A 27,038-nucleotide genomic window follows, 5' to 3' on the forward strand; every position below is an offset into this window, starting at 1 on the left:
ATCACAGAATAATAGAATCATTTTGGTTGGAAAGGACCTTTAAGATCACTGAGTCCAACAGTTCCAAGTTGTGCTTCTGGAAGCCACTGCAGGTATTGAATGCTCATCACAGCCATGGGCAGAGGACCCTGAGGGTCAGGAGCTGTACAAAAGCTGTAGATAAGACCAACATGAGCAGACTGCTACAGGATTTTTACTCAGGTAGGAGCATTTTTGCCATTTGTTGTCATCTGTGTAAAGGAAGTGAGCACAGCAGAGGTACGAAGAGTTTTGCAGGGAGGTGGATGGAGGGCAAAGAGCAGTGCGGGAGGGATCAGCACTAGCCCTCCACCTCCACACACACCCCTCCTGGATCCTGGACTTATTTTTTGAATTTTAGGACAATGTTCAACAGGTACTTTGCAAGCTGACCTTGCAATCATGTCCTGATCATAAATTTGCTTAGTAGCTATGAACAGGGAATGCCACAAGATCAATGTTATTTTGCAGGTGCAAGGGAAGTTCTCTGTAGTCATTTTTTAAATCACATTCTTTTACAACTTGCTTCATTTTTCCAACCACCAATGTCTTCTAACATTCTCCTAAGAAACAGCAGCACTTGTTAATCATGGTTTTGTGTACTTTTCTTTCCTTGCATCTTTCCTCACCACGAAGGAGAAACTCTTGATGAGGTCTTAGTACCATCTGTTGCAGAGGCACCCACAAAATAGACAGGGCAGGCACTCAGAATGAGATTTATTCTAACCAAAATTACTTAGCACTCCAACAGACAATAGTGAACCACAAGTTCAGATGTCAGGTGGGAATAATACTACACAGCCGACTTAAGAATTCCTAAGTTTTTCCCAAGAATCCTTTAGAACAATGACTCAAAATGTGCAATCACTCACCCACAAAATGAGGGCTCTCGATCCCAGGGAAGTTACTTTGGATGACGTCCCAATGCAATGAGAGTCCCTGACTGCAGATCCACTGCTCAGAGGAGGACCGACTCAAGTTGCGCTCTGGTGGGACTCTGTTTATACCTAGATGGGTCTGACCTGTGGTCAGTTCTGATTGGCTGGGGCCCCACCTTCCAGTGGCTGCGAGCCTGGCAACAGTCACCATAAGCAAAAAAGCAAGGAAAGCGCATGAAAAAGCAAAGAAAGCACGTGAAAAAGCCCCCAGCTCACGTCAGGGCGGGTGCACCTGCCACACCGTCAGTGTTGACTTTAACCTTATTACTATCATTGGTGTTATGTTTTTGCTGGATATTAGCAAAAAAGTACTAGAATGTTGGAAAAGTGGACCTGATGTTATAACAAGTTGCCATTCCTGTACAGGCAGTGGTATGTGAAGGTGTACCTTTCACATTCCTTTCCTTCAGTTAAGCAAGGCTATATGCCTTAGACATGCAATGGTGAAAGAATATGGTAAGGAACAGTGCAAAACTTTCCAGGGAGCATCTTCTACTGGGAGCCTTCTTATATCTAACCTGATGCTTTCTGTAGGCAGGGTCACACAGGAGGAAAGAGGGCATAGTGTGGCACAGCTAATGGGATGCTGTCTTTGTTTAGCCCACACCTGGGGCTAAACAGTAACAGTTGCTCTCCCACCCAATGTCCCTTCCCTGACTAAGGAAGGGAATTGGGAAAAGGAGGGAGACTCATGGGTTTAAAGTTAAACAGATTTAATAAAATAAACCAATATCAATGACAATCCAAAACACACAAAATTATACTTAGCTACAGAGTTGTAGCAAGTTGCTCCAGGAATAGCAATCGTTGGGGATAAGAGAGGAGAACAAAAAGAGCCCTGCTCCTCCCCAGCAAGCTTTCCCTTTTGTAGTGAACTTGATGTTAATGATATAGAATACACCTGTGGGCCAGCCTGGGTCAGCTGCCCTGGGTTTAGCTGCTAATGGCCCTGATCACTATGGCTGGCCACAAACTGAAACAAAAATCTTAACAGAAACTTGATTCTATAAATTTTATCCCATGAAAAATCCCATGAAGGACAGATGCATATTAATTGCAAGGACTGTAACATCTGTTAGTGGTACTGGTCATGTGAGGTTAAAAATAAGAGGAAACATCCTGAGAGGAATGAATGCCTGGTGAGTAATATACTCCAACCACGCTGGATCTTCTAAACTTTGTTTTTTTGTTTGAAACCAGTGAGAAGAAGCTTATCATGGATGCCCTGAATAAAAATCAGTTCTTGAAGAGACTGGAGCCTCACCAGATCCGAGATATGGTGGAATGTATGTATGAAAGGACTTTCCAGCAAGGGAGCTATGTCATCAGACAGGGAGAGCCAGGCAATCACATTTTTGTGCTCAAAGGTGAATACTGCTTACTCATACAGCACACATGAAACAGGAAAGTGATTTAGAAGTCTTTGCAGGAAACTACCATGATGATGTTTGTGCTCTTAAACAATTTGTGCTGGCCCTGCTGAGGGCAATGCAAGTTTTACCTGTGACTTTTATGAAACAGAATGAGAGCGACAAAAAGCGCCTTAGAAACTTGAACCTTGATTTAATGCTATTTCGTGACCTCTTTTATTTCTGAAAGCCTAGAGGCCAGCAAATCCTTTCTGTTGTAGGTTGGGTACAGCCAACCCTTTCTTCTCCAGAAGAAGAGCAGGTATAATTTAAAATACAGAAAACTGCTCAATGGTGAAGTCACTTCTGAAATAAACTTACTTTTCAACATTCATAGGAGCTTATACTAGTTTTCTGTGTATGAGAAATTGAGAGATGAGGTCTGAGTTTACTGTTCTCAAAGCTTAGAGGTTTTTTTTTAGATGGCTACTTGTTTTTTTCTGGGGAAAAAAAACCCACAACAAAACAAAAAAAAAAAACAAGCTTTAGGGTAAGAAGACTTTCCTAAAATAATGCCAACAGATCTGAAGTGATCTCACTGCAGTCATCTGTGCTGACTGCTACCGTGCTTACACACAAATCTCAAATCACAGATCAGCCGCGGTGGAGCACAAGTTTAACACCTGAAAGTTGCTCCTAGCAGCAATACTCTCTTTCATCATCTCACCATTAAAAAAAAAAATCAGTATATGTGATTAATTGGCATACTTCATCAATTCTGAACCACTGGAAGGCCCAGAGGCTCATATGAATTAGGCTTCACACTGTAAGGAGTGTGCTCTGTTGAGGCAGGCATATTTAAGCCAGGAGCATACTGGTGTATGTTGGAAAGCACAGTGTCTGTCTTCTGGCTTCATACAGATGGATTAGTTTGAGAAATTGATGGTAGCTGTATTAGGATAACATAGATGGTGCAAGGAGAAAGAGGAGGCAGGATTTGTAATGGGGTAGTCATATTCTTGCTAGACAAAAATGATAACATTTTGAAAACCAGATAAAATATGAGGAAGAAGTTGAGGAAGAAATTTTTCTGGCACACTAGACCTTTTTTGAGGAGTCAGTGGGTGTCTTGGAGCAAAGAGGGCTGAACTTTCACAACATGTTTAAGGGAAGGTTTTTTTGGTCCATAACCTATGAAGAAATTCAGACTTTCTTTGACTTTTGCTAGGTTTGTAACAGGGCTCAAGGACAATTTCTTAAAGGAAGATTTAATTTGTATTTCATTTTTCTGCCCTCTCCTTTGCATTCTGCACACATATATATATATATATATATACATGTGTATGAACAGACAAACCTCATGAGTAATTTGTCCTGTGATCACTATTTTAAGGCTTTTTTGTCTATACCACACTAGGCTATCTGAACGAGTACTGACTGTTCTGTTGTAGCAAAGTTTTATCTCATCAGGATTTAGAATGGCCCTTTTCCATGGCCATTTTAGTGTTGAAAAGTTTCTCTCAGCTTTCCTACCCTTCCAGAGCAGACTTGTAGATTAGCAACACATTTTAAAAAAATAAAGTCTCTACTGGTTTGTCCTTGTGTTTGCATTGTTGCTCCTGTTCCTGTGTCTCAGGGAGTGGCAAAGCCAGAAATATATTCATTTGTTTTCCCTTCACTCTGTGCAGTTGAGCTCAGTTTTAATACCTATTATCCTGATGATTTTTGACAGAGGGCAGTCTGGAAGTCTTTCAGGAGAATAAACTACTCTCCTCGATACCTGTGTGGGCGGCATTTGGTGAACTGGCCATTTTATACAACTGCACACGGACAGCCTCTGTGAAAGGTACCTAAGGTTTATTTAAACAATGTTGCTCAAAATGAAAATAAAGTAGTTTTGTGAGGTCCCTGTTATATCCAGATTTTCTTTGAAGTTTTCATTTAATAGATGTCTGCATGTCCTGATTATCTGCAGTAAGCTCACATTTCCTCCCTTGAGTTCTTTGTGCTTGAGAGCTCTAATAATACTATGCCATGAATACAACTGCATCTCTAGCATGACCTTTGATAAACAATTAGGCATCTCCAAGCTATGCTGGTTAGCCAGATCTGTACCAAACTAACTGCTAAGGAAGGATTATGTTTTAATGTTGAACAATTTAGTAGCAGCAATGATCTTTGGCTCTTACATTCTTGTGTCAAATGCAACCCTGAGGCTGAAATTACAGTGAGTTTGAAAAGATGTTAAAACCATGGCATTTTTAATAGAGCAGATAAAGCCTAATTCAAGAGGAAATAAAATATGTAGGAAATAGTTGCCTTTGTACTTCTTTTAGTTCTGTATCATTAAGTTACTGAGTCTTGCCAAGATCCATTTACACCTGGCATTTGTGACTGGCACTCCGGAGAAGATTTGAGTTTGATCTCAAATGTGGTAGTGGGAGAGACGGAACTTGTAGGTGAGACATGCTGCTTCTCTGAAGGCAAATACTGGATCTTACTTTATGTTTACTGGCTAACCACGATGGAGTTGTTAAGTGTTGCTCCGATACAAATATCCCTCTTCCCGCATAAGACTGGGTATTCATAAGACTGGGTATTCATCCATTAAGTACCCCTTGATTCCTTTTCTAACCTGCCATAATTATTCTGTGACAGACCAGTAAGTAACAAAATATGATTAAATTAATCATTTTTCTGCTCTCCACCATTCCATAAATATTATTTGGGTGTGAAGGCTAATTTCTCTTCTTGTCTAAATCTGCAGGATCTTTGAACACCCAGTAAGTATGAAAAGTTCATGTTGACTTAAAAAGAAGCAAATGGAATAAAAGAAGTTGTTCGCTTTAAAAGCTTCTGGTCTTTCTTCCTGCACCCAGTTTAAGTACTTAATCATTGCTGGCTGTGCAGATGGAAGTTATTACATGTGATCTGTTTTTGTGGCTGCCTCATAAACAGAACAGCATCAATAATGTGATTATTTTTCTTAGTAGCACGCTGTTCTACTTGAATATGCTCCCCATTTTTCTTTTTTTGCCTGCTATATAGTCTTAGCATTATAAAGTAGTGTTTCTGCATAATAAGTTGTCATGCTGCTTTAGACCTTTGTTAACATTAATTTGTTTTGAGCTAGGACAAAAATTGTCCGATTATGGACAAGAAAGGATGTTTGAATACTTAAAATAACTGCAGAAACCCAGGCCCCCCCAATAGCTTTCCTGTGTTTCTTGTTGTGGAGGAAGAGCAGTACAATGCCATAACTGAGCATGACTAGTAAATACATATGTGAAAACCCTTTCTTGATGCTGGATCTAGTGACACCCTTTACCTGTGTTTTTGAAAACTAGCAAGTGAAGGACTTTAGCCAGACAGCATTTCAATGGCTGCTGCTACCCAGCAGCATCTTTACATGCAGTAGCTGTGTTTGAAACTGGGAACGTGATTTACTCCTATGTTTCTGAATTTTTCTTTCTCGTCTTATCTTTGAGATTATAGGCTTTTTTCTAGCTATATGATTGCTTTATTTAGATAAGGTGCAAGATACAGGAAATGCATTTGCGATAGCTTGGATACTTGCCATATTTTCTTCATGCAAAGTAAACTGAAAGATGTTACTTAGGAGAAAAACAAAACCAAAGCAATGCCTTTGTTCTCTCTTCCAGCATCCAAAAATATTTTTTGAGCTATTTTGATAAATGGCAGTTAAGGGCATATGTGTGTATCAAGGTTAAGTACAAAGACCAATGGCTGTGCATCATTTAAAACCTGGCATTTTTCTTTCCTGTAAAAATGATTCTATGTTTATGATAAATTGAGGAAATCAATTGCTCTGTTTTTTTCTGTAGCTTTCCTTTACCCCAGAGAAAACAGTTTTGTTCCTTATTATGACAGACGGAAAACTGCTGAATATGGTATAGCATCTTTTAAAAGAAGAGATTAAATTAAATAGAATCACCTTATTTTGCTTAAAAAAATAAAAAGTGCAATGTGTTCTGTTGTGTCAATGATTTCACCCAGAGGCCGCTCAGTGGTTTGTGTCTTTGCTGGGTCTTATGCGTGATTACTGTATTAATATTTTGATTCTTTCAAAACATAATCATTAGTGTTTTGATTATCCTTTATTCCCTCATAAAATAGCTACATTGGAGGAAAACTATGTGAGGATCATAGGATTAAATGAAATTAAATGTATTTCTTGACCTCTGTTATTTCTATCTTATTGCATATGTCACAAACATTTGCATGTAATCTGAATTAGAGATGGATCCAAGACATAGTATTCAACAATTACCTCCTAAGTTTTGAAAAACTTCAGCCAAGTTTTTGTTTCTTTCAAATCAGCTCCTTTGAAGATTACATTGCAGCTTTTGAGTGCAATGACTGTCTGGGATTAGGGGTAGAACTTCACAAGCTTTCAGCTCTGTTTGTGCTCATAGTAAATGGCTAGGCTTTTAAGGTTGCTCAGCCTGTGGACTTGCATGGGAAGTGCTCCGTGGAGGAACCATTTGGAAATCTATGCCTTACTTTAGTGAGCATTAAGCGTGAGCTGAATTCTTTTAAAAGTCTGATTGCAGTAGGTGCTGGTTGTTTTAAAATTTGGCCTTGGGCATTTTGAAAGAGCTCGTCTGTCTTGTACCATGACCTGATGCTGTAATATTTTCCATCAAATCATTTGGAAATGTTGATTTTGTTGTTGGTATTTGTTTTCTTAAAGCAATCACCAATGTTAAAACATGGGCATTGGACAGAGAAGTGTTTCAAAATATCATGAGGGTGACAGCACAAACAAGACAAGAGCAATACAGAAACTTCCTTAGAAGGTAAATATAATGCATTTCTATTTCTAATACTGGTTTGAGCTGCTTCCTAAGGTGCACAATACTGTACCTGTCTTGTAAAGAGAGAAAGAGGCGCTTTTAATGCAAAGGGCCTCAAAAACCTGAATATTTACCTCTCTTGATTTTTTTTTTTAGGATTCACAAAATCATTTTTCTCATTTTGATTGGTTTTCTCCTGTATTACCTTAGGAAACAGCAATAGGTGTTTGAATGCTTTTAAGTAAGGGAACAAATATATGGGTATGTTACATGGCTAGCAGTTAAAACAATATATTAAATAAATAGAGTTAAATAAATCCTCCAACTAGACGTTAATTTGCTGCTGAAGTAGATTAAGGAATATTCCTCATCCCTTGGAGATGTGAATATGAGAACTGCATGTCTCTCTGAACTTATGAACTAATTCCAACATAAATTACTAGGAAATCTGTAGAGCGCAGAATAATTCTCTCTCCTTCAGGAAACACTGAGAGTTGTACAGTGCTTTTCCTTAGGAAGAAGGTCAAATTAGAGGTTCCAAACCATAATTAGCTGATTTCATATTTTCTTTCTTTCACACAGAATGACCATTCTGTTATGGCTTCAAATTGAGATCTCAAGACTGGCCATGCATAGAATGTCTTGTCTGTTTTTGCATCCATCTCCATCTTTGATTTCTATAAATACTTCTTTGCTAAGCCTGAGTAGCTAGAAAGCTCTATGATTTCGTAACTTTTACAAGTACAAGTGCTCAGGATAGGAAGTTTTTTTCATTCTTACCAGCAAGTTCACTAAGTCATCACAGTAGCTGGATTCTCTTTTAATAGTTGTCCAAGTAGTACTGAAGCCATTACCTTTGTCTGAGTTTGGAGTCTCTGAAGTGCATTTGAAAATATGTTATTGGATTACTATAATGTCTTGGGTTTGCAATTAATGGATTCTGTATGACTGAATTTTGAAATTAGTCCATGTGCCTGCTAGATTTTTTTCCCCTACTCAAATACAAAGTTGATTTACAAACTGACCAATGTTTGCCACATTTCTAAGTCACAAGTTGTATGAGTTCTGTTTATCTAAAAAAACAAGATGAGAATGCTTCAACCTCCCAAACTAAGATTTAGTTGTGTATTATGTATTTTGTATAGCACCACTAGTTTAGCTAGTTACAAAATGTGGTTGTATAAATTGTATAGATGAGAAGAGATCATGAAAAAAGTGATAACTACTTTTGGGTTTGTTTTTTTTTGTTTTGCATTTCTGTTTTCTGGAAGTGTGTCCCTGTTGAAAAACTTACCTGAAGATAAATTAACCAAGATCATGGACTGCCTGGAGGTGGTAAGATACTGTTAAGTTTTTCTAAATAGTATTCACTAAGCTTTCAAAATAACAAAGAGGAGTAAATAAATAAAAACAAAAAAAACAAGCTTTTTTTAATATAACAGTGGTTTTGGAGCAGTCAGAGTGGAATTTCAGGTTGGCAGCAAATAATAACACTTAGTGGCATAAAAGTAAGTTATATCTTTGGCATCGAAGGAGTCAAGCAAGTAGATAAGGCGATCTATAATCTAGCCTTTATCAAGATTAAGCACAAAGTTTCTATCCAGGTCTCTGACTTTTTTTTGGTAATCACACTTTACCTGTTTGCAACATAGATATGTAATAGTTTCAAGGGGAAGAAGGCCTTAGGACTTCAACATATGAAACCAGCCAAATATCTGTGTGTCTTAGGGCTGCATTTGCCAGCAGCCTTTGGAAGTAAAGGCTTGATATACAGTCATAGCTGCGATGTTTTCCAAGAGCAGTGGTAACTATTAATGCTTTTTGTGTAGGGGAAGTCTGTAGGAACTCCAGTCTTGGAACAGTTCTGCAGATGGAGAACAAAAGTTCCTCAGAAAACTAAGAGCCTCAGTCCCAACGGATCAGAGGAGGCAGATAGTGATGCATGGCCATAGCGCAAGGGAATGAGGAGATCATGGTGTTGATTATGTGAAACGGCAAATGGCCTTAGCACAGCGGTGTCCTAAGCAGTGACATTTTTTTTGTGGGATTTCTGGCAAGGGAGAACTTTTAGGGAACACTCAGAGGAGAAAAAAAAAGAGGTGGCTGTTTATGAGGAACAGATCAAAAAGCTGAAAGTTGACATGGAAAAAATGCTTGATTGAAAGTTAAACAATTAGGTAATGAAGGCAGAGTTCCTTAGCAGAGACAGAAAAGCTGGTGCTTAGGTAGCTTGCAATAGATGATTTAGGCATTACCACTGAGGCGACAAGCCCAAAATTACTTTTGGAAATGGGATTTTGGTTTTGAACACTTTTAAGAGCTTTTGATTTTTTTTTTCCTGGTTTTCCCCTGGTTCATATGGATGATACTAGTGTTAATATCTTCTAAACAAATAACGTGCTGCTACATTAAGATATTTTACAGATTGGCCACCATGCTTTATATAGTGGAATGCTTGCATATTATTATGGGATGCAACATATGCAGGAGACAGGAAATTAAACATCAGTGGAACATCCAAATGTATTAAGAACTCTGCATAGTAATTAGAATTTTCAAAGAGTCTAATGATACATTGAACAATATTGTCTCTCTCTTCCCCCCCAACAGGAGTACTATGACAAGGGAGATTATGTTATTCGGGAAGGAGAAGAAGGAAATACCTTCTTTATAATAGCAAAAGGAAAGGTAAGATATAGTAAACCTAACTTATAAAGTAACATACACAAACACCTGTATTTCAAAAGCTACCTTGAGAGTTGTGGTCTTCAGTAAAATCTGTGCAGATTTCTTGAGGATGATGTTAAGTTCACAGTACTGTGATAAAAGCCTGGAGCAGCGTTTCAGAGATTCAGGGAGCCTAATTTTCATCCACAATGAATCCGTATTATACTGTTCTAATTTTAATGTCATTAAAGTATGTCCTCAAGCCTCTTGACACTGTAGCAGAGATGTAAAGTCAATTTTTTGTAAATGAGTTTTGATCCTATGTCTTCGCCTGGATGTTTCAATATCTGGTGGGCAAAATGTAGACTTGTGAAACATCTAAGAAATAATGGAGTCACAGGTTTAATGGAGAATGGCCTTCTAGGTGACTCAGGGTCTATTCCTTTCATTTGTTAGTCCCAGAGCAGTAAGGCAGCAGCCTTTATCCATCAGCTGTTACATTGGAGGCTGTGACAGGACTCTAAAGAATCAGATCAAGAGAACTTGCATCAATAAACTTCCAGTAAGGGTTTCAAGTTTCGAAAACGTGTCTGTGTCTGGAGTTATTCCGGTTTGCTTTTTGCTCTTGGCTGTGGACATCAGCAGAATGTGTGCTACTGTGGAAGTGGAATTTCATGAGGAGGGGAAATGTTAGTTCATGTTTCTGGAGGCTGTCTGTTTAGCTGAGAAGACAAAAAGCTCATATGATGCCTACCCCACTCTGGGAATTAAAGTATTTTTCAGTTTTTCATTAAAATGCGGTATATTTTGCTCTGTTTTAAAAGGTATGAGGAGAAAATGTTGGGGGGTGGGCAATAATGAATATATTCATTTTTCCATCTTTCAGCAAAAATCAGAGAGGTGTCAGGGAATATTTGATGGTTTTAACTTTTGAGAGGAGGGGGTAATTATACATATTTGTAACTCTTTCTGCAGCATTTCTGAGTTTAAGACATTTATGAAATACACAGAAAAGAAGGGGAAACTGCAATACTTTGAAACTTACCTTGCTAAATTTTTTGATCCTGTACTTTCCAGGTGATAGTTACCCAGAGTACTGCAGATCACTCGCAGCCTCAGCTGATTAAAAATCTACATAAAGGAGATTACTTTGGAGAAAAGGCTCTTATTAGGTTAGTTCACATTGTCTGATTCACAATGTATAGTATTTCAATTGACCTATCACTATGTGTCAGATTATACAACTCATGGCTGTTTTGAATATAATCTTTATTTTGATTCTAAAGTCAGCAGATGAAGGCAACAGCTGAATCCACCTTAATGTTTTGGTTTTTGCTGAACGTATACAGTCATCTACCTTTGGTTTTCCCTGAAAAAGTCAAATGCTGGTCCTATCTGCATTGTTGCTTATTGTTTATATTTCAGTAAAAGCTGTGATGAAAACTTGTGCCAGGCTCTATACAACTCCTAGCACGGATAAGTTCCATCATCATTGGACTGAGCTGTTGTTTCTGTGCCAGTGCCCATGATAGTAAGAAGCAGAGAAAAGGAGTACAGTGAAGATATGACCTGTGAGCCAAATAGCTCATATAGCCCATATTTTTGTGGATGATTGAGTAGGGACCATTTGGTCTCTGGAATGTTTTGTATCTGAGGATCATTTCAGAAATGAGTAGTAAATCCTGATGTAATGCTAATTACCTCTTGTCCTAAATTCTTGGAAGGTTGCTAAAGGAAATCATGATCCAAACCCTATTGAAACTGGAAAAAATACTGTGCTAGGCAACAACAATGACTAGTAAAATGGTATAATTGTGTATTTGGATCAGCAATATTAATCCAAATACAGGCTGCAGAGGCCTTCGAGGAGTTTCACCTGTAGCAACTGAGACCCTCCATGAGTACAGTGTGAGGTACTTCGAGGATTTTGATATGCTTCTGAATTCTTCTAATCTGTTTCAATTCTTAGTGATGATGTCAGATCAGCAAACGTTATTGCAGATGAAGACAATGTGGAGTGCCTCGTTATAGATAGAGAGTAAGTATTATGCTACAGTTTAATGAAAGACTTGCATCCTCTTTCAGTAGTAACAATAAGATGTGACTTCACTGTAGGCACAATCACAATGTTCCTGCAAGTGAATCCTGAAAAAGTGGTTATGCTTTTGAAATACTGAACTGTGCCTATGCTTTAGACAAAGACCTAATGAAGAGAGGCCGACAGAAGGTATAGGAGCACAGAAGCTTAAGAGTGGTTCACTTATTCTTCTCCTTCTTTCCTTGTGGTGATGTTTCACATTTGTTAAGTGCTGTTCATGGGCTCAGGGAACAACAAAAGCCCCTGAGTGTCCCTGGTTTCGGGATGTCCTTTTGTCGAGAAGGACATGCAGCCAAATTCCTGGGTTTGTCAGGTAGAGGCCAATTTTACACTTCCTAAAGTGGAAAAGAATGGAACAGATGGAAGATATAAGGAAGGAAGCTCCCAGTGGAAAGTGAAACAGCAAACCTGCATTTCTCAGGGCTAGCTGTAAGGATGCTTACTTGGAATGTTGACAGCGACAATCCTTTTCCTTGCTGAATCCCAAAAGGGCTCCTGCTGAGGAAATGGCGTCTTGGACTGTGAATGCATTTTCCTCTTCTCTTTTTTAGCTTGTTTAAATAAGTTGCAGAGAAGCATGCCAAAGCTGGCACGTTCTAGGGAAAGGGGATACCAACAGGATTGCAGTAGGTAAACCAATGGTTGGCATGGCATCACCAGAGGGTGGCAACGCTAGTGGGAACATTTACACTGCTTCTGGGAGCATGGAGGGCTCAGGAGCATATCTGAAATGCTTGTACACCAATGCACACAGTATGAGAAACAAACAGGATGAACTGGAAGCACTGATCAGCTCCCAAAGCTATGAAATCATTGTTATTAGTGAGACTTGGTGGAATGAGTCCCACAATTGGAGTGCTGGGATGGAGGGCTACAGGCTGTTCAGGAGAGACAGGCAGGGCAGGCGAGGTGAAGGTGTCACACTATACGTAACGGAGAGGTTTGATTGTACAGCCCTTACAGTTAGTGATGATGTGGTTGAGAGCCTCTGGGTGAGGATTAGGGGGATGGAAAACAAAGGAGTTCTTGTAGTGGGTATCTACTACTGATCATCCAGCTAGGATGTAAGCACTGATGAGTTATTCTATAGGCAATTAGGAGAAATTTCTGGATCAGTAGCCATTGTCCTTATGGGAGATTTCAACTTCCCAGACATCAGCTGAGAATATTGTACTGCTGTGATGAGCAGGTCTTGGAAATTCTTGCATTCTGTAGGAGATAACTTCTTATCACAGGTACTCAGTGAGCCAACTAGGAAAGATGCCCTCCTAGACTTGCTGTTTGTGAATGGAGAAGGACTTGTGGGGATGTGGTGGTAGGTGGCTGTCTTGGACACGGTGATCATAAAATAGTTGAGTTTAAAGCTTTTTGGTGTGTTGAGGAGAAAGGACAGCAGAGTTGCTACCCTGGATTTCAAGAAAGCAAACTTTAAGCTATTCAGGGAGCTATTTAGCAGAGTACCCTGGGAATCTGCTTTTGAGGGCTTAGGAGTCCACAAGTGCTGGTCAGTCTTTAAGAACCACCTTTTAAAAGCACAGGAGCAGGCAATCCCTGTCAAGTGGGTCTTAAGTCAAGCAAGCGGGTCAGAAGACCAGCTTGGCTGAACAGTGAGCTCCTCATGGAGCTCAAGAGGAAAAAGAAATTGTATGATCTCTGGAAGTGAGGTCAGGCTTCTCAGCAGGATTACAGAGCTGTGGTTCGTATATTCAGAGAGAAGACAGGAAAGGCTAAATCTCAATTAGCGTTGAAACTGGCCGGTGTTGTTTCAGATAACAAGAAAGGCTTTTTAAAGTATATTAATAGCAAGAGGTCTAAAGAAAACATTGGACCGCTATTTGTTGAAGACTGTCACTTGGCTAATATGGATGAAAAAAAAGCAGAGGCACTCAATGGCTTTTTTGCCCCAGTCTTTAATAATACTCATAGACCTTGGGCGGCTTGGTCCCCTGAGTTGGAGGACCACAAGTGTGGGAACAGTGACTTTCCATTTGTGGCCACTGAAATTGTAAGGGACCAGCCGTATCAGCTGCATGTTCACAAGTCCCTGGGGCCTGATGGGATTCATCCCAGAGTACTGAAGGAGCTAGTGGATGTTATGGCAGGACCCCTCTTGATCAACTACCAAAGGTCTTGGGAGTCTGGGGAGGTCCCTGCTGACTGGAAGCTAGCCAATGTTATTCCAATCTACAAAAAGGGTGTGAGCGAAGACCCAGGGAACTACAGACCTGTTAGTCTAACCTCAGGCCCTGGAAAAATTATGGAGAAGATTATACTGTGTACTAATGAAAGGCATTTAAAGAACAATGCAGTCATCAGGCACAGTCAACATGAGTTCACAAAGGGAAAGTCCTGTTTGGCTAATTTGATGTCCTTCTATGATAAGGTCACATGCCTAGTGGATGAAGGGAAGGCGGTGGATGTAGTTTTTCTGGATTTTAGTAAGGCTTTTGATACTGTCCCTCACAGCATCCTTCTGGACAAGTTGTCCAGCTGTGGGATGAGCAGGTACGCAGTGTGCTGGGTGAAGAGCTGGCTGAAGGGCAGGGTTCAAAGGGTTGTAGTGAATGGGGCTACAACTGGCTGGCGACCAGTCACCAGCAGTGTTCCTCAGTGTTCAATTATAGGACCAGTTCTGTTCAGTATATTTATCAATGATCTGGATGCAGGAGTTGGATGCACCATTAGCAAGTTTGCTGATGATACCAAACTAGAAGGAGCTGTTGATCTCTTGAGGGACAAGATGCCTTGCAGAGGGATCTAGACAGATTGGAGCATTGGGCTGTGATTCATGGGATGAAATTTAACAAGTTAAAATGCTGGATTCTACACCTAGGATGGAGTAACGCTTTGGCACCAGTACAAATTGGGAGAGCAGTGGCTGGAGAGCATCCCTGCAGAAAGGGATCTGGTGGTGCTGGCCGACAGCAGGCTCAATATGAGTTAGCAGTGTGCCCTGGCAGCGAAGAGGGCAAACCGCATCCTGGAGTGCATCAAACACAGCATAACTAGTTGGTCAAAAGAGGTGATTATCCTGCTGTAATCAGTGTTGCTGCAGCCTCATCTTGAATATTTTGTGCAGTTCTGGGCCCCACAATTTAAGAAGGATGTTAAGGTCCTTGAATGTGTCCAGAGGACAGCAACAAAGCTGGTGAAAGGGGTGAAAGGAATGTCCAATAAGGAGCAGCTAAGGACTTTGGGTTTGTCTATTTTGGAGAAAAGAAGGCTGAGGGGTGACCTCCTCACTCTCTACAGATTCCTGAGGATGGGTAGTGGAGATGGAGGTGCAGATCTCTTCTGCCTGGTACCTAGTGAGAGGACACATGGGAATGGTTCAAAGTTGCATAAGGGGAGGTTTAGATTGGACATTAGGAAGCATTTCTTTACCGAGAGGGTGGTCAAACACTGCAACAGGCTTCCTAGAGAGATGGTTGATGCCCCAAGCCTGTCAGCGTTTAGGAGGCGTTTGGACAATGCCTTTAATAACTTACTTCAACTTGGTCAGCTCTGAATTGGTCAGGCAGTTGGACTAGATAATTGTAGGTCCCTTCCAACTGAAATAGTCTATTCTAAGTATATTCTTCCCACAGGGCTGTTACTCACCTCTGAAGTAGGAGAGGTGATCTCAATCACTTTGGCACTGTGTACCAAGGGCTCTATCCATTTGGACATAAGGACTGACAGCCTGGACTCGTGCAAAGCTGGTTCCTGTGGTAGGGATGGCGGAACCACACTTAATAACCATAGTGCGCATGGGAGGCAAAGTACACCCAGCCTGCTCAGAAGTAGTTAAACATAACATGAAATAACCTGAGATCAGGCGCTCTGTCCCCCTACCCTCTGGCAAACAAAGCTTGGTACTTCAGCTGGTTACCGCTTCTTCAAAGCTCTTAAAATTTGTACTGTCAAAGTGATAGCTTGGGTCATGACTTAGAGGCAATGTAAAGCCTTGGTGCAGCAGCACAGATACTAGTTTCCACTGTATGTTCAGTAGTTTATACTGTTTCATATGTGTTTTAGGACATTTAATCAAACTGTTGGAACTTATGAGGAACTCCAAACTTACCTTGAAGGTTATGTGGCTAATCTGGCCCAGGCTGATGAAAAGCGACATGCAAAGTAAGTCAGATCATTTGTTAGGCAGATCTTCAGTAGACAATCATAAAAAAGAGTGATAGATATGTAAGTAAAATCATGGATGGTAGTTAATGGAGATGGGCCCCTAGGAATGATAGCAATCACTATAATAAAACCAACTGGATATGCTTATGGAGTGCAAAAAATTTTTTCTGAAACAAAAATGATATCTAATCACTCTATCACGAGAAAACTGAGCACAGAAAAGAAGGGAAAGCGTGCTCAAATAATTTTTACATTCTGATGGTAAATTCTTTGACTGGTAAAACCCCTAAAGGTCAACTTTAACTCCTGATTGAGTTAATGAAACTGTATTACTGTACAAAAGACTAATTGCCATTTCAAATAGAAATAAGCAGACGTAAAAGAAACAGTTTATTTTTAATGTTTCAGTGTAGCACTGGTGCTATTAAAGAGTTTGCTTTTAGCTGTGGACCATACTTTTTGTTTATCTGCATCTGATTTCAACCTGAGCACTATTCGAAGATTAGCAGAGTATGTTTTTCTTCTGTTTAGAAATATAGCTGCATTTTTGTTTCTGATCATTCTACTGGAACTGGTACACAGTCCTTCAGAAACTGGTTCTCCACCTTGGAGTGCTTAAAGTTTTGCAGCTGACTGCTTAATTAGGAACCTCACCATGGATCAGCTCTTGATAAAAATACCGTTGATTGTACGCAGTGAACTTCACTAGCATTTCACTTCTAATTTACTTCCATAGGATGTCCAGAAAGAAAGTGCTTCTGCACAAAATAAAATTAAGATTCTTTTAGGAAATAAGAGGGCTTTTCTTTTATTTTTTATAGGAGTATTAGAGTACTGTGATACAGGTTGCTGATAAGGAAAGAACTAACCTATGTTAATTTTCTTAATGCAGAGGAAGATCCTTCTGTGGACAGTTGACCAAAGAGGTGTCTCTGGAGATGATAGAGCTGAAGAAGAAAGTAGCCCAGTTCCCTCCTTCCCCATTCCAGAATTTAGAAGTTGTCACAACTCTGGGTGTTGGTGGGTTCGGAAGGGTTGAGCTTGTAAGAGGTTTTTTTTTAAACATATTCAAGTAGTTGTCTGTCTTAGATGATTGATTTAACCGCTGAAAAATGTGAAGGATTTTAATATTCTGCATGCTTGTGCCTCTTAGACAGAGGTAATTCTGTATAAAGCAATGCATAGTTAAAAAATATTTTCAGGACTTTGGTCAAAGAAACAAATCCATTCTTGTGTGCCTTCATCTCCTGCTGTTGAAAGTATATTCCCAGTCACTAGACATAGATTCATCAGTTTGTGCATGTGGAGTTTACAGATGTGCCTACCTGCATTGTGTTCCCTGAATTGCAGGCCTTTTTCCAAGATTCCACCTGGACCTGAAGTAATCTCCAGCATCACATAGTCTGTGTTGTTAGAATTGCTTCAGTATGCCCCACAGCAACTATAACCAGTGTGATCTAGCTCTGAGCTGTGTTGACTTTGAAATTTCCAACAATTTGTAATGGCTCTTTTGAGTCATATTCAGTAGCGTGAACAGCTGGGTTGTGTTTCTGGGATGCAAAGAGCCTCATTAGACTTAAAGTCTTAAATTCCACTCTCCTCTGGCTGAGGAGCAAACATCTGAAAAAAATGTGAATGCTGCTTGTGCAGGCTAGTGATGGTAATGGTAAATTAAAGGAGACTATGTGATTTTAGTGAAGTCAATAATCCTTTACAGTAGTTAGACCATCAGTTGTTTTATTCTGATTCATGTTTCAGAAAACAAATTTCCACACTGGTTGACTGCCAGCTTGGAAATTCTACAGCATCACCTGAATAATAAGCTAAAAATTGAATTCTCAGCCAGCTGTAGAACACCAATAGCTGCTTCCTTGGTCTCCTGGAAGCCCTGTTTTAACTTCCATCTTTTTAATGCATATTAGATAATATTTCAGTGTAATGCAAAATTATTTGTAAACATTCTTCATAAACTGCCTCTGCTTTTTGTTCTTTTGTATTATGCTAGTGTTTAGAAATCTTAAATTGAAATTAGGACCCATGTGGTATAAACTCATTGTAAAATATAGTACCTATCCAAACTGCTGCTATTTTGTATACATAAAATGAGCACAGGGAACATTTCATTTTACAAGTGGGGACTGGGACACTAAAGAGATCTGATGCTTGACTTAATACAGAACAGTTCTGCAGAAATCTGGAATTTGTCCCACGTTGCAGTCATCAATTTCAGTCCTGTGCTGTGTTGAAAAAGATGGATATCAGTGTACCTATTGAGAACAGATTGGTAAAACATCTTTCCCTTGCCTCAAATGTACTCGTTATTTTTACTCACAGGTTAAAGTGAAAAATGAGAACATGGCTTTTGCTATGAAGTGTATAAAGAAGAAACACGTAGTGGACACCAAACAACAAGAGCATATCTATTCTGAGAAGAAAATCCTTGAGCAGATATGTTCTCCATTCATTGTAAGGTAAGATGATCATAAGGTTTCCTTGAAAGTTGACCCCCAGTTGACCCACTGGACAGTATTGTTACGAATGAGGTTTGGCATATGTGAGTTCTGGAGAAAAGACATTGCAAGTCTCACATTTTATTTTGCTTTTCCTAAATTGCTGCCGTTTGTCTCCACAGACTATATCGCACATTCAAAGATAGTAAGTATGTATACATGCTACTGGAGGCTTGCCTTGGAGGGGAATTATGGAGCTTGCTGAGAGACAGGTAACAGCAAATGTAGTGAAACCTTGTCCTTTAAAATCACCAGTCAGCTCCATATGTCTGCTGAGTAGGTTCTCTATTCAAGGGCTGTTCAAGGAAAAGGCATTTGGTTCAGTTTTCAACCACATGAGTGATTAACTGAATGTCAGTGCAAAAAAAGCTGTTAATATTCTGGGTGTTATATGCTATCTGGTTAATGAGCAAGGCGTTTTTAGAAGTTAATTGTCTGCAAGAATAGTGATTATTTTTGTTCCAGAGGCAGCTTTGATGAAGCCACTACCAAGTTCTGTATTGGGTGTGTGACAGAGGCTTTTGACTATCTACATCACATAGGAATTATCTACAGAGACCTGAAGCCAGAAAATTTAATTTTGGATGCTGAAGGATATATAAAACTGGTAAGATGTAATCCTTTTGTAATCTTACCCTTTTGTGCCCGTATCCTGTTTCCTTGCAGGGGAGATGTAAATAGACAGCATGTAATTATAGTACCAGGATCCCAGAGTTTAATAACCCTTACACTTCAGTAGAAAAGAAGGCAGGCTACTTGTTGCACAGTGAGAAACAAAGGCATTGCAAAGCCATTGCAAGCCACAGACAAACTGGGGATTTGCAGCCTCTGAGAGCTTTTGCCACAGCATAAACAGCAAAAATAAATTCTCCCAGCAGCCAATCTTAATGAAAAGGCAGGAACCACATTTCCCAGGTGCAGAATTACCTCCCTGTCCAGCCTCAAGCAATCATAGGTTCTACATTATCTCTGTAGAGAGGAAACACAATAAAGAACTCCTGACATACTTGACTGTGATCATGAAATGTGCAAAGAGAATACCCTTCAAAGAGCTTGAAACATCCACTCTGAGGACAATGAGCAACCCACCATTTTCCATGGGCTGTAAATCGCATGTCCTCGAGGAAAGCATGGGTTGTTCTGTCCAAAAGGAAAATAATTCAGGAAATTACTCATAAGAATAAAGGAATCTGTTCTATAACATTCGTTAATCCAGTGGAATTACTTCTTTCTCCTTCACAACAACACTGTGTAATTGTTTTAGCTGTAAACTGGCAACTCTGAGATCTTTGCAGGAGGTGAGGAAGCAATTAATACCTTAAGGCTTCCCAGTGCAAAACACCTCTGCATTATGCAGCATATGTTGATTTTGATCAGGTTGATTTTGGATTTGCAAAGAAGATCGGATCAGGGCAGAAAACCTGGACCTTTTGTGGAACCCCTGAGTATGTTGCCCCTGAAGTCATTCTGAGTAAAGGCCATGACTTCAGTGTGGATTTTTGGTCCCTTGGGATTCTTGTGTATGAACTTCTTACTGGCAGGTAAGTGCCTCCTACTCCAAGTTCTTAGCTTGTTTGCTTGTTTTTATAAGTGTTTTCAAGGTTATTTTTAAAATAAACAGTTTGGGGTTTTTCTGCATCAGTAAACAGGAATGACTTGCAAAATGATACTTCTTTTTGCCTCTTATGCATGTCTTATCTTCCATCATTTCAGAAATGCCACGGACAAAGTATGAGACATATTCTCAATTCTAGTTCATCCATCCAAGGAAAGAGCCAGACACTGGCTATAAGTGGCTGGCGTAGAGCTCCTTTAACTGATGATGATGTTTCCTGTGAGGAACAGCTGACAACAGACTGTTCTTTTCTCCTTTAGTGGGTGACGGGGTACAGTGGGGTGGGTGAACTGTAAGCAGGGCTTGTTCTTTGCCTCCGTGCACACTTCTGCGACAACTCTTTGTGAATGCTCAATGGTAGTACAACATGGAGGCTTCTCTGACTTAGGCTGGAGGCAGAGCTAGCTTAGAGGGACACATATGATCATGCGTTTTCCCTGGTACCTACAGGCAGCTTCTCAGCTTCAAAACTTTCTAATATCTTAAACAGACTGAAAGGCCAAAGGTTGTAAAACTAGGAAGATGGGGGGGTTTTTCATATTCTCAAATATTTGCTTTGATGAGAAATGGCCACATCTGCTCTTGCCAGCCATTCCATTTATCAGTGTTGCTTTCTTTTTCTAGTCCACCATTCTCTGGGGCTGATCAAATGCTGACATATAATTTGATTCTCAAAGGCATTGAAAAGCTGGATTTTCCTAAAATAATAACAAGGCGGCCTGAAGATTTGATCCGCAGACTCTGCAGGTAGGAGGGGCAGTTTGTGGCAGAGCCTGGGTATAGATAGATTGAGCTATTTAAGATCCAGGCTAGAGTGTTGAATTCCTGACAACTTCATTTAAAATTGTTGTGCCTAGCATGGTCTATTCTGATTATATTCAGTACTCATGCATGCCTCTGAGTGTGTGTCACATCTCCAGTCTGCAGAGGTGTCATCTACAAATGCAAGCTCTGGGCTTTCTCTGTAGCTGTGAATTTTTTTCTGAAACACATCTTAGGGAAAACTTAATAAGTGTGAGCTGAGTAAAGAGCTAAAGAATTTGATTTTATTATCAAGTGCAGTGTTTTTAAAAAATGCTTCCAAAATTACTTAGGTCTATAGTTCCTACAGGAAGCGTAAGGCACTTAAAGACTGACTTAAGCCCACTTGAAAATGTGCAAAAAGGTGGTATTTCAAAAGACCCAGCATAACTCAGAAGCATTAGTGCATAGTGCCATGCACAACCCGTGGCTGGTGACACTGCTGACTTGGAACTCCCAGCTCCAGTGGGATTTCATCTGTGGCGGCAGGAACAGTATACACCATGTTTGTGCAGCAGGATTGAAAGGATCTTATAAAAAAAATAAAACCAGGCTCACTGGAGATGAGCCTAAGGACAGCCTTCAGACTACTGTCCTACTCAAGGTGGATAATGGTGGTACATGGGACAATAATAACACAGGGCTCACTAATAAGTTAGTAACCAAGGAAGTGGCCAGGAATGGTCAGATAGCAAGAGTGAAAACTGGTGGCTTGACTCCCTCTCTGAAGTGCTTATATACCAATGCACAGAGTATGGGAAATAAACAGGAGGAGCTGGAGATCTGCCTTAGATTGCATGACTATGATATAGGTGCGATCACTGAAACATGGTTGGACCGCTCCCATGACTGGAATGTTGTCATGGATGGCTATGTGCTATTTAGGAAAGACAGACCAACAAGGCAAGGCGGTGGTGTTGCTCTTTATGTGCGAGAGCAACTGAAATGTATTGAGTTCTATCCGGGGGGGGAGGTAGAACAGGTTGAAAGCTTGTGGGTAAGAATTAGGGGACATGCAAAGGGGAGTGAAACTGTTGTGGGGGGTCTACTATAGACCACCAAACCAAGAAGAAGATGTTGATGAGGCCTTCTACAGATGACTGGAGGTAGCCTCCAGAACATACTCCTTGGTACTCATGGGTGACTTTAATCACCCTCATATTTGTTGGGAAGCCCACACAGCTAGACATGTTCAGTCAAAAAGGCTCTTGCAGTGCATCGATGATAACTTCTTAATGCAGGTAGTGGAGGAACCAACCAGAAGAGGTGCACTGCTGGACCTTGTATTAACGAATAAAGAAGGACTAGTTGGGGACATTAAGGCTGGGAACAGCCTTGGCGACAGTGATCATGACATGGTGGAGTTTAGTATTTTACAAGGTAGAAGTAGGGCAATAAGTAGGATTACAACCCTGGACTTCTGCAGGGCCAACTTTGTACTCTTCAAAGATCTGCTTGCAGGAATCCCATGGGCTAAGACTCTGGAGGGCAAAGGAGCCCAAGAAAGTTGATCAATTTTTAAATACCACTTCCTCCAAGACCAAGATAGGTGCGTTCCCTTGAGTAAAAAAAATCGGGTAGACATGCTATGAGACCTGCATGGATGAGCAAGGAGCTTCTGAAGGAAATCTTGCGGAAGAAAGAAATTTACAGTTCATGGAAGAAGGGTCTTGTCACTTGGGAGAACTATAGGGAAGTTGTCAGGACATGTAGGAAGGCAACAAGAAAGGCCAAAGCCCTCTTAGAACTAAAACTGGCAAAGGAAGTAAAAGAGAACAAAAAGGGCTTCTTCAAATATATCAATAGCAAAAGGAAGAAAGGGAAAGTGTGGGCCCTCTGCTGAATGAGGCGGCAGCCCTGATAACCGAGGATGCAGAGAAGGCAGAGTTGCTGAATACCTTCTTTGCTTCGGTCTTTAATCCTAAGACCAGCCCTTGTGATCTTCAGACCCTGGATGTAGGAGAGGAAGCCTGGAGGAGGGAAGACTTTCCACTAGTCAATGAAGACTGAGTTAGTGATCAGTTATGGAAACTGAATACACACAAGTCCATGGGCCCCGATGAAATGCACCCAAGACTGTTGAGAGAACTGGCTGATGTTGTTGCTCTACCGCTCTCCATCATTTTCGCAAGATCGTGGCAAACAGGAGAGGTGCCTGAGGACTGGAGGAAAGCCAATGTCACTCCAGTCTTCAAAAAAGGCAAGAAGGAAGATCCAGCAAACTACAGACCAGTCAGCCTCACCTCCATCCCTGGAAAAATGATGCAGCAGCTCATTCTGGAGGTCATCTCTAGGCACATGGAAGAGAAGAATGTTGTCAGGAGTAGTCAGCATGGATTTACCAAGGGGAAATCATGCTTGACTAACCTGATAGCATTCTATGATGTCCTGACTGAATGGGTAGATGCAGGGAGACCAGTGGATGTAGTCTACTTTGACCTTAACAAGGTGTTTGACGCAGTTTCCCGTGACATCCTCGTGAGCAAACTCAGGAAGTGTGAGGTAGAAGAACAGACAGTGAGATGGATTAAGAACTGGCTACACAACAGAGCCCAAAGAGTGGTAATCAATGGTGCCAAGTCCAGATGGAGACCTGTAACTAGTGGAGTCCCCCAGGGATCAGTGCTGGGTCCAGTCCTGTTCAACATCTTCATCAACGACCTTGGTGAAGGGGCAGAGTGTCTTCTCAGTAAGTTTGCTGATGATACGAAGCTGGGAGGTTTGGCTGATACACCTGAAGGCTGTGTGGCCATTCAGCGTGATTTGGACAGACTGGAGAGATGGGCAAAGAGGAACCTAATGAGGTTCAACAAGAATAAGTGCAGAGTCCTAGGAAGTCCTATTACTCCTAGGAAGGAGTAATAAAATGCACCAGTACAGGTTAGGAGGCGATCTGCTAGAGAGCAGCTCCGTGGAGAAGGACCTTGGAGTCCTGGTGGACAACAAGTTATCCATGGGACAGCAATGTGCCCTTGTGGCCAAGAAGGCCAATGGTATCCTGGGGTGCATTAAGAAGAGTGTGTCCAGCAGATCAAGGGAGGTCCTCCTCCCCCTCTACTCTACCCTGGTGAGACCTCACCTGGAGTATTGTGTTCAGTTCTGGTCTCCCCAGTTCAAGAGGGACAGATATCTACTGGAGAGAGTCCAATGGAGGGCTACGAGGATGATTAAGGGACTGGAACACCTGCCTTATGAGGAAAGGTTGAGAGACCTGGGGCTTTTTAGTCTGGAGAAGAGAAGACTGAGAGGGGATCTGATTAATGTGTATAAATATATGAGGGCTGGGTGTCAAGAGGAAAGGTGCAACCTCTTTTCACTTGTGCCCTGCGATGGGACAAGGGGCAATGGATGCAAGCTAGAGCACAGGAAGTTCAACCTCAACATGAGGAAGAACTTTGCAGATTACTGGAACAAGCTCCCCAGAGAGGTTGTGGAGCCTCCTTCTCTGGAGACTTTCAAGACCGATCTGGATGCGTTCCTGTGTAACCTGCCCTAAATTGGTCCTGCTCTGGCAGGGGGGTTGGACTTGATGATCTCCAGAGGTCCCTTCCAACCCCTAACATTCTATGATTCTATGATCTTTGTAGCGGCAAATTTTGGTCTACTTCCTTTTGTAACTCATGACCAGACTTGCTGGCCAAGAAAAAAAAGGCGTGCAACTAAAATTCAACCAGTTGATTTCCCTCTGCTGCTTCTCACAGCAGAGTGACACTGTTTTGACTTCCTAAAAGTTTTCTCCATACTTGAAAGAAAGGAGCAGTGAGCAACACTTCATTGTCTCCATAGGAGACCGCATGTTGTATGCAAGTTCCATCCCTGTGTAACTGTTAAATGCAAGCAGTTAGGACCTATAAACGCTCTTTAAAAAAAGAATATTTTAAAATTCTTATCATTATTATTTTTCTCTTTTTTTAAGGCAAAACCCTACAGAAAGATTAGGCAATTTGAGGAATGGAATTAACGACATCAGGAAGCACAGGTAAGTGAAAGAGACTACCAAGAAGAAAATTTGGGGTTTAATTTGAAAATATTTTTAATATTTTAGAACCCAGTCTGGTGAACCCATAAAGCTCCAGGCCCTTCCAGGCAGATTGTGTAAGAGAGATCTCTGTTGCTATAGAGTATATTTGCAACTACAGCAAGCAACGATTTAAACATAAATCCTCAGCACAATTATCTAGAAACATCTTCTTGTTTATTGGTTTTGTCACAGGTTGCTGATGTAGGAGTTTGATTCAGTTCTCAGAGAAATTGATGCCAGTTCAGCATCTGCCTTTCAGACCTCCCAGTCCTTAAACAGTTGCTTTTTAACAATGGTAGTTAAGAGCTCCAGAGCAATATTAGGTTTTTGTCCTCATTCTTAAGTCCTCTGTGAATTAAACATTTCCTGCTTTTTCTTTTTATCCGAGTTGTTTCTAAGCCCTACAGTTTGTGCTTGGGAAAAGAAGTGCTTTGACTTTTCTGCTTGTCTCCCTTTTCTCATGCTGTTAAAAGAGGGTGGAATTCCAAGGGGACGCACACGTCTTTGCATGGCTGTCCTTATGCATATAATAACCTGCCTGTCGCTTCGGCACTTCTATACAGAGGAGATGCAATGTATCTGGTGGTCCTGACACTCTTCCTTGTACGGCAATGGCAGTGCTTAAGTTTCCTCCTTCTAAAAGCTGTGTTGTCACATGGACAGAAATTCTCATGAAAAAATGTCTTACAGCCCTTGTTCACATGCTTTTCAGCTGTTAATAGTATAATGACAGAAAACAATCTGTCTTTCTCTCTTGATCTCTTCCTGTCTGTCTCTTATTTCTTTTTAATCAGGTGGTTGAGTGGTTTTAACTGGGATGGTCTGAAAGTGAGGAAATTAACATCGCCTTTAAAAAGAGAGGTATTGGCTTTGGCTTTCAATATCATAATGCTTTACTAATATAAAGGTGCTTGCCTACAAAGAAACAACTGATGGCAAGAGTGAAATTTCCCAAAGATGCATTTGAATTATTATAGCTCACCATTTTTAGTGAAAATCGAATGAAAGAGAGACAGCAAACGATACATAACTTAAATTCAGTTAAATAATGGAAATATTATTCTGCCTGTGTACTTCGCGTTAGATTTTCACCATTACTAGAATAAATGGTGTTTGGTCAGAAACGAATACTGAAAAAACATATTTTCCTTGGTAATAGGCACATTATTAAGGTGCACTGTTCACATTGCTGTGTGGAGTACAAATTCCTGTATTCTCTTACTATTGAGTTACAGCACATCTTTCAATAAGCATCCTGTTTTAAATGTCCATTTCTCGTTGCCCTAAAATGAGAAAAAGATTGCGAGTAAAGAATTTGAAACTCAATTTGAAATAAAAAATAATTCTGAGGCCTGCTTTGAGTAGCTACCCCATGAGTGTAGATTTGGTCTTAAACAAATTTGAGTCAAAATTGTACACAGCGTGGCCCAGTTTTCTTACTGACTTTATAGGGCTTTGGGTGAAATCTAGGATTTGATAGTATTTGGGGAGTGTTTTTGTATAAGGAGGCTAATGCTATTGTTCTGTTGTACAATTTAATTACTGGAGGTTTATCTTTTAAAGAATGAGGAATTGCATCCATTGAAAGAAGTCATCCATATGCAAGCCTTTCATTCCTTCACTTCCTTTAGCAATAAAAATGATGCATAATCAGTGGAGAGTATTTTCAAAAGTTACCTTCTGAAACAACCGTTTGTTTGTGTTTTTAATGTCCTAGGTGTCTGGACCGACTGATTACAGCTACTTTGACAGCTATCCACCTGAAGAGGGAATGCCTCCAGATGAACTTTCAGGCTGGGACAAGGATTTCTGATAATTTTTTCTTCCAGGACATTTATAGAGACTCATAGGCATCAGTTCTAAACCAGCTCTCGTTTCTTGATTAAAATCAAATTATACAAGGTTTGTGACAAACACAATGTTCCTTGAAGGATAGAAGACAGTACAGCACCAGAACTTGTTTGGATAATGCACAAAAATCTGTGTGCATAACAAGGGCATGCATTCAGTCAGCAGATGTAACCTGAAGTTTTTTTGATACACAATGTCCCTATGAACATTTTCGGATGCTATGAATTGGATGTA

At 40.5% G+C, this 27,038-nt stretch overlaps 1 protein-coding gene across 3 annotated transcripts in view; it reads left to right on the plus strand.

Moving 5' to 3' along the window:
• PRKG2 (protein kinase cGMP-dependent 2) overlaps positions 1-26,766 on the plus strand; it is a 34,430-nt gene extending 7,664 nt beyond the window's left edge. For 2 of the 3 annotated variants that reach the window (XM_068403272.1, XM_068403273.1), the window contains 17 exons: positions 2,157-2,323; positions 4,038-4,151; positions 7,020-7,125; positions 8,394-8,457; positions 9,733-9,810; positions 10,867-10,961; positions 11,759-11,827; positions 15,905-16,003; positions 16,899-17,049; positions 18,341-18,477; positions 18,639-18,728; positions 18,982-19,123; positions 19,894-20,057; positions 20,756-20,878; positions 24,849-24,911; positions 25,748-25,814; positions 26,671-26,766. In XM_068403272.1, the coding sequence (XP_068259373.1) occupies positions 2,157-2,323; positions 4,038-4,151; positions 7,020-7,125; positions 8,394-8,457; positions 9,733-9,810; positions 10,867-10,961; positions 11,759-11,827; positions 15,905-16,003; positions 16,899-17,049; positions 18,341-18,477; positions 18,639-18,728; positions 18,982-19,123; positions 19,894-20,057; positions 20,756-20,878; positions 24,849-24,911; positions 25,748-25,814; positions 26,671-26,766 (1,825 nt within the window). The remainder of the gene's footprint in view (positions 1-2,156; positions 2,324-4,037; positions 4,152-7,019; positions 7,126-8,393; positions 8,458-9,732; positions 9,811-10,866; positions 10,962-11,758; positions 11,828-15,904; positions 16,004-16,898; positions 17,050-18,340; positions 18,478-18,638; positions 18,729-18,981; positions 19,124-19,893; positions 20,058-20,755; positions 20,879-24,848; positions 24,912-25,747; positions 25,815-26,670) is intronic. The other variant, XM_068403274.1, reaches the window with a different exon arrangement.
• The last annotated feature ends 272 nt before the right edge of the window (positions 26,767-27,038 follow it).

This window comes from Nyctibius grandis, chromosome 6 (assembly GCF_013368605.1).
Source record: "Nyctibius grandis isolate bNycGra1 chromosome 6, bNycGra1.pri, whole genome shotgun sequence".
NCBI classification, from domain to species: domain Eukaryota; kingdom Metazoa; phylum Chordata; class Aves; order Nyctibiiformes; family Nyctibiidae; genus Nyctibius; species Nyctibius grandis.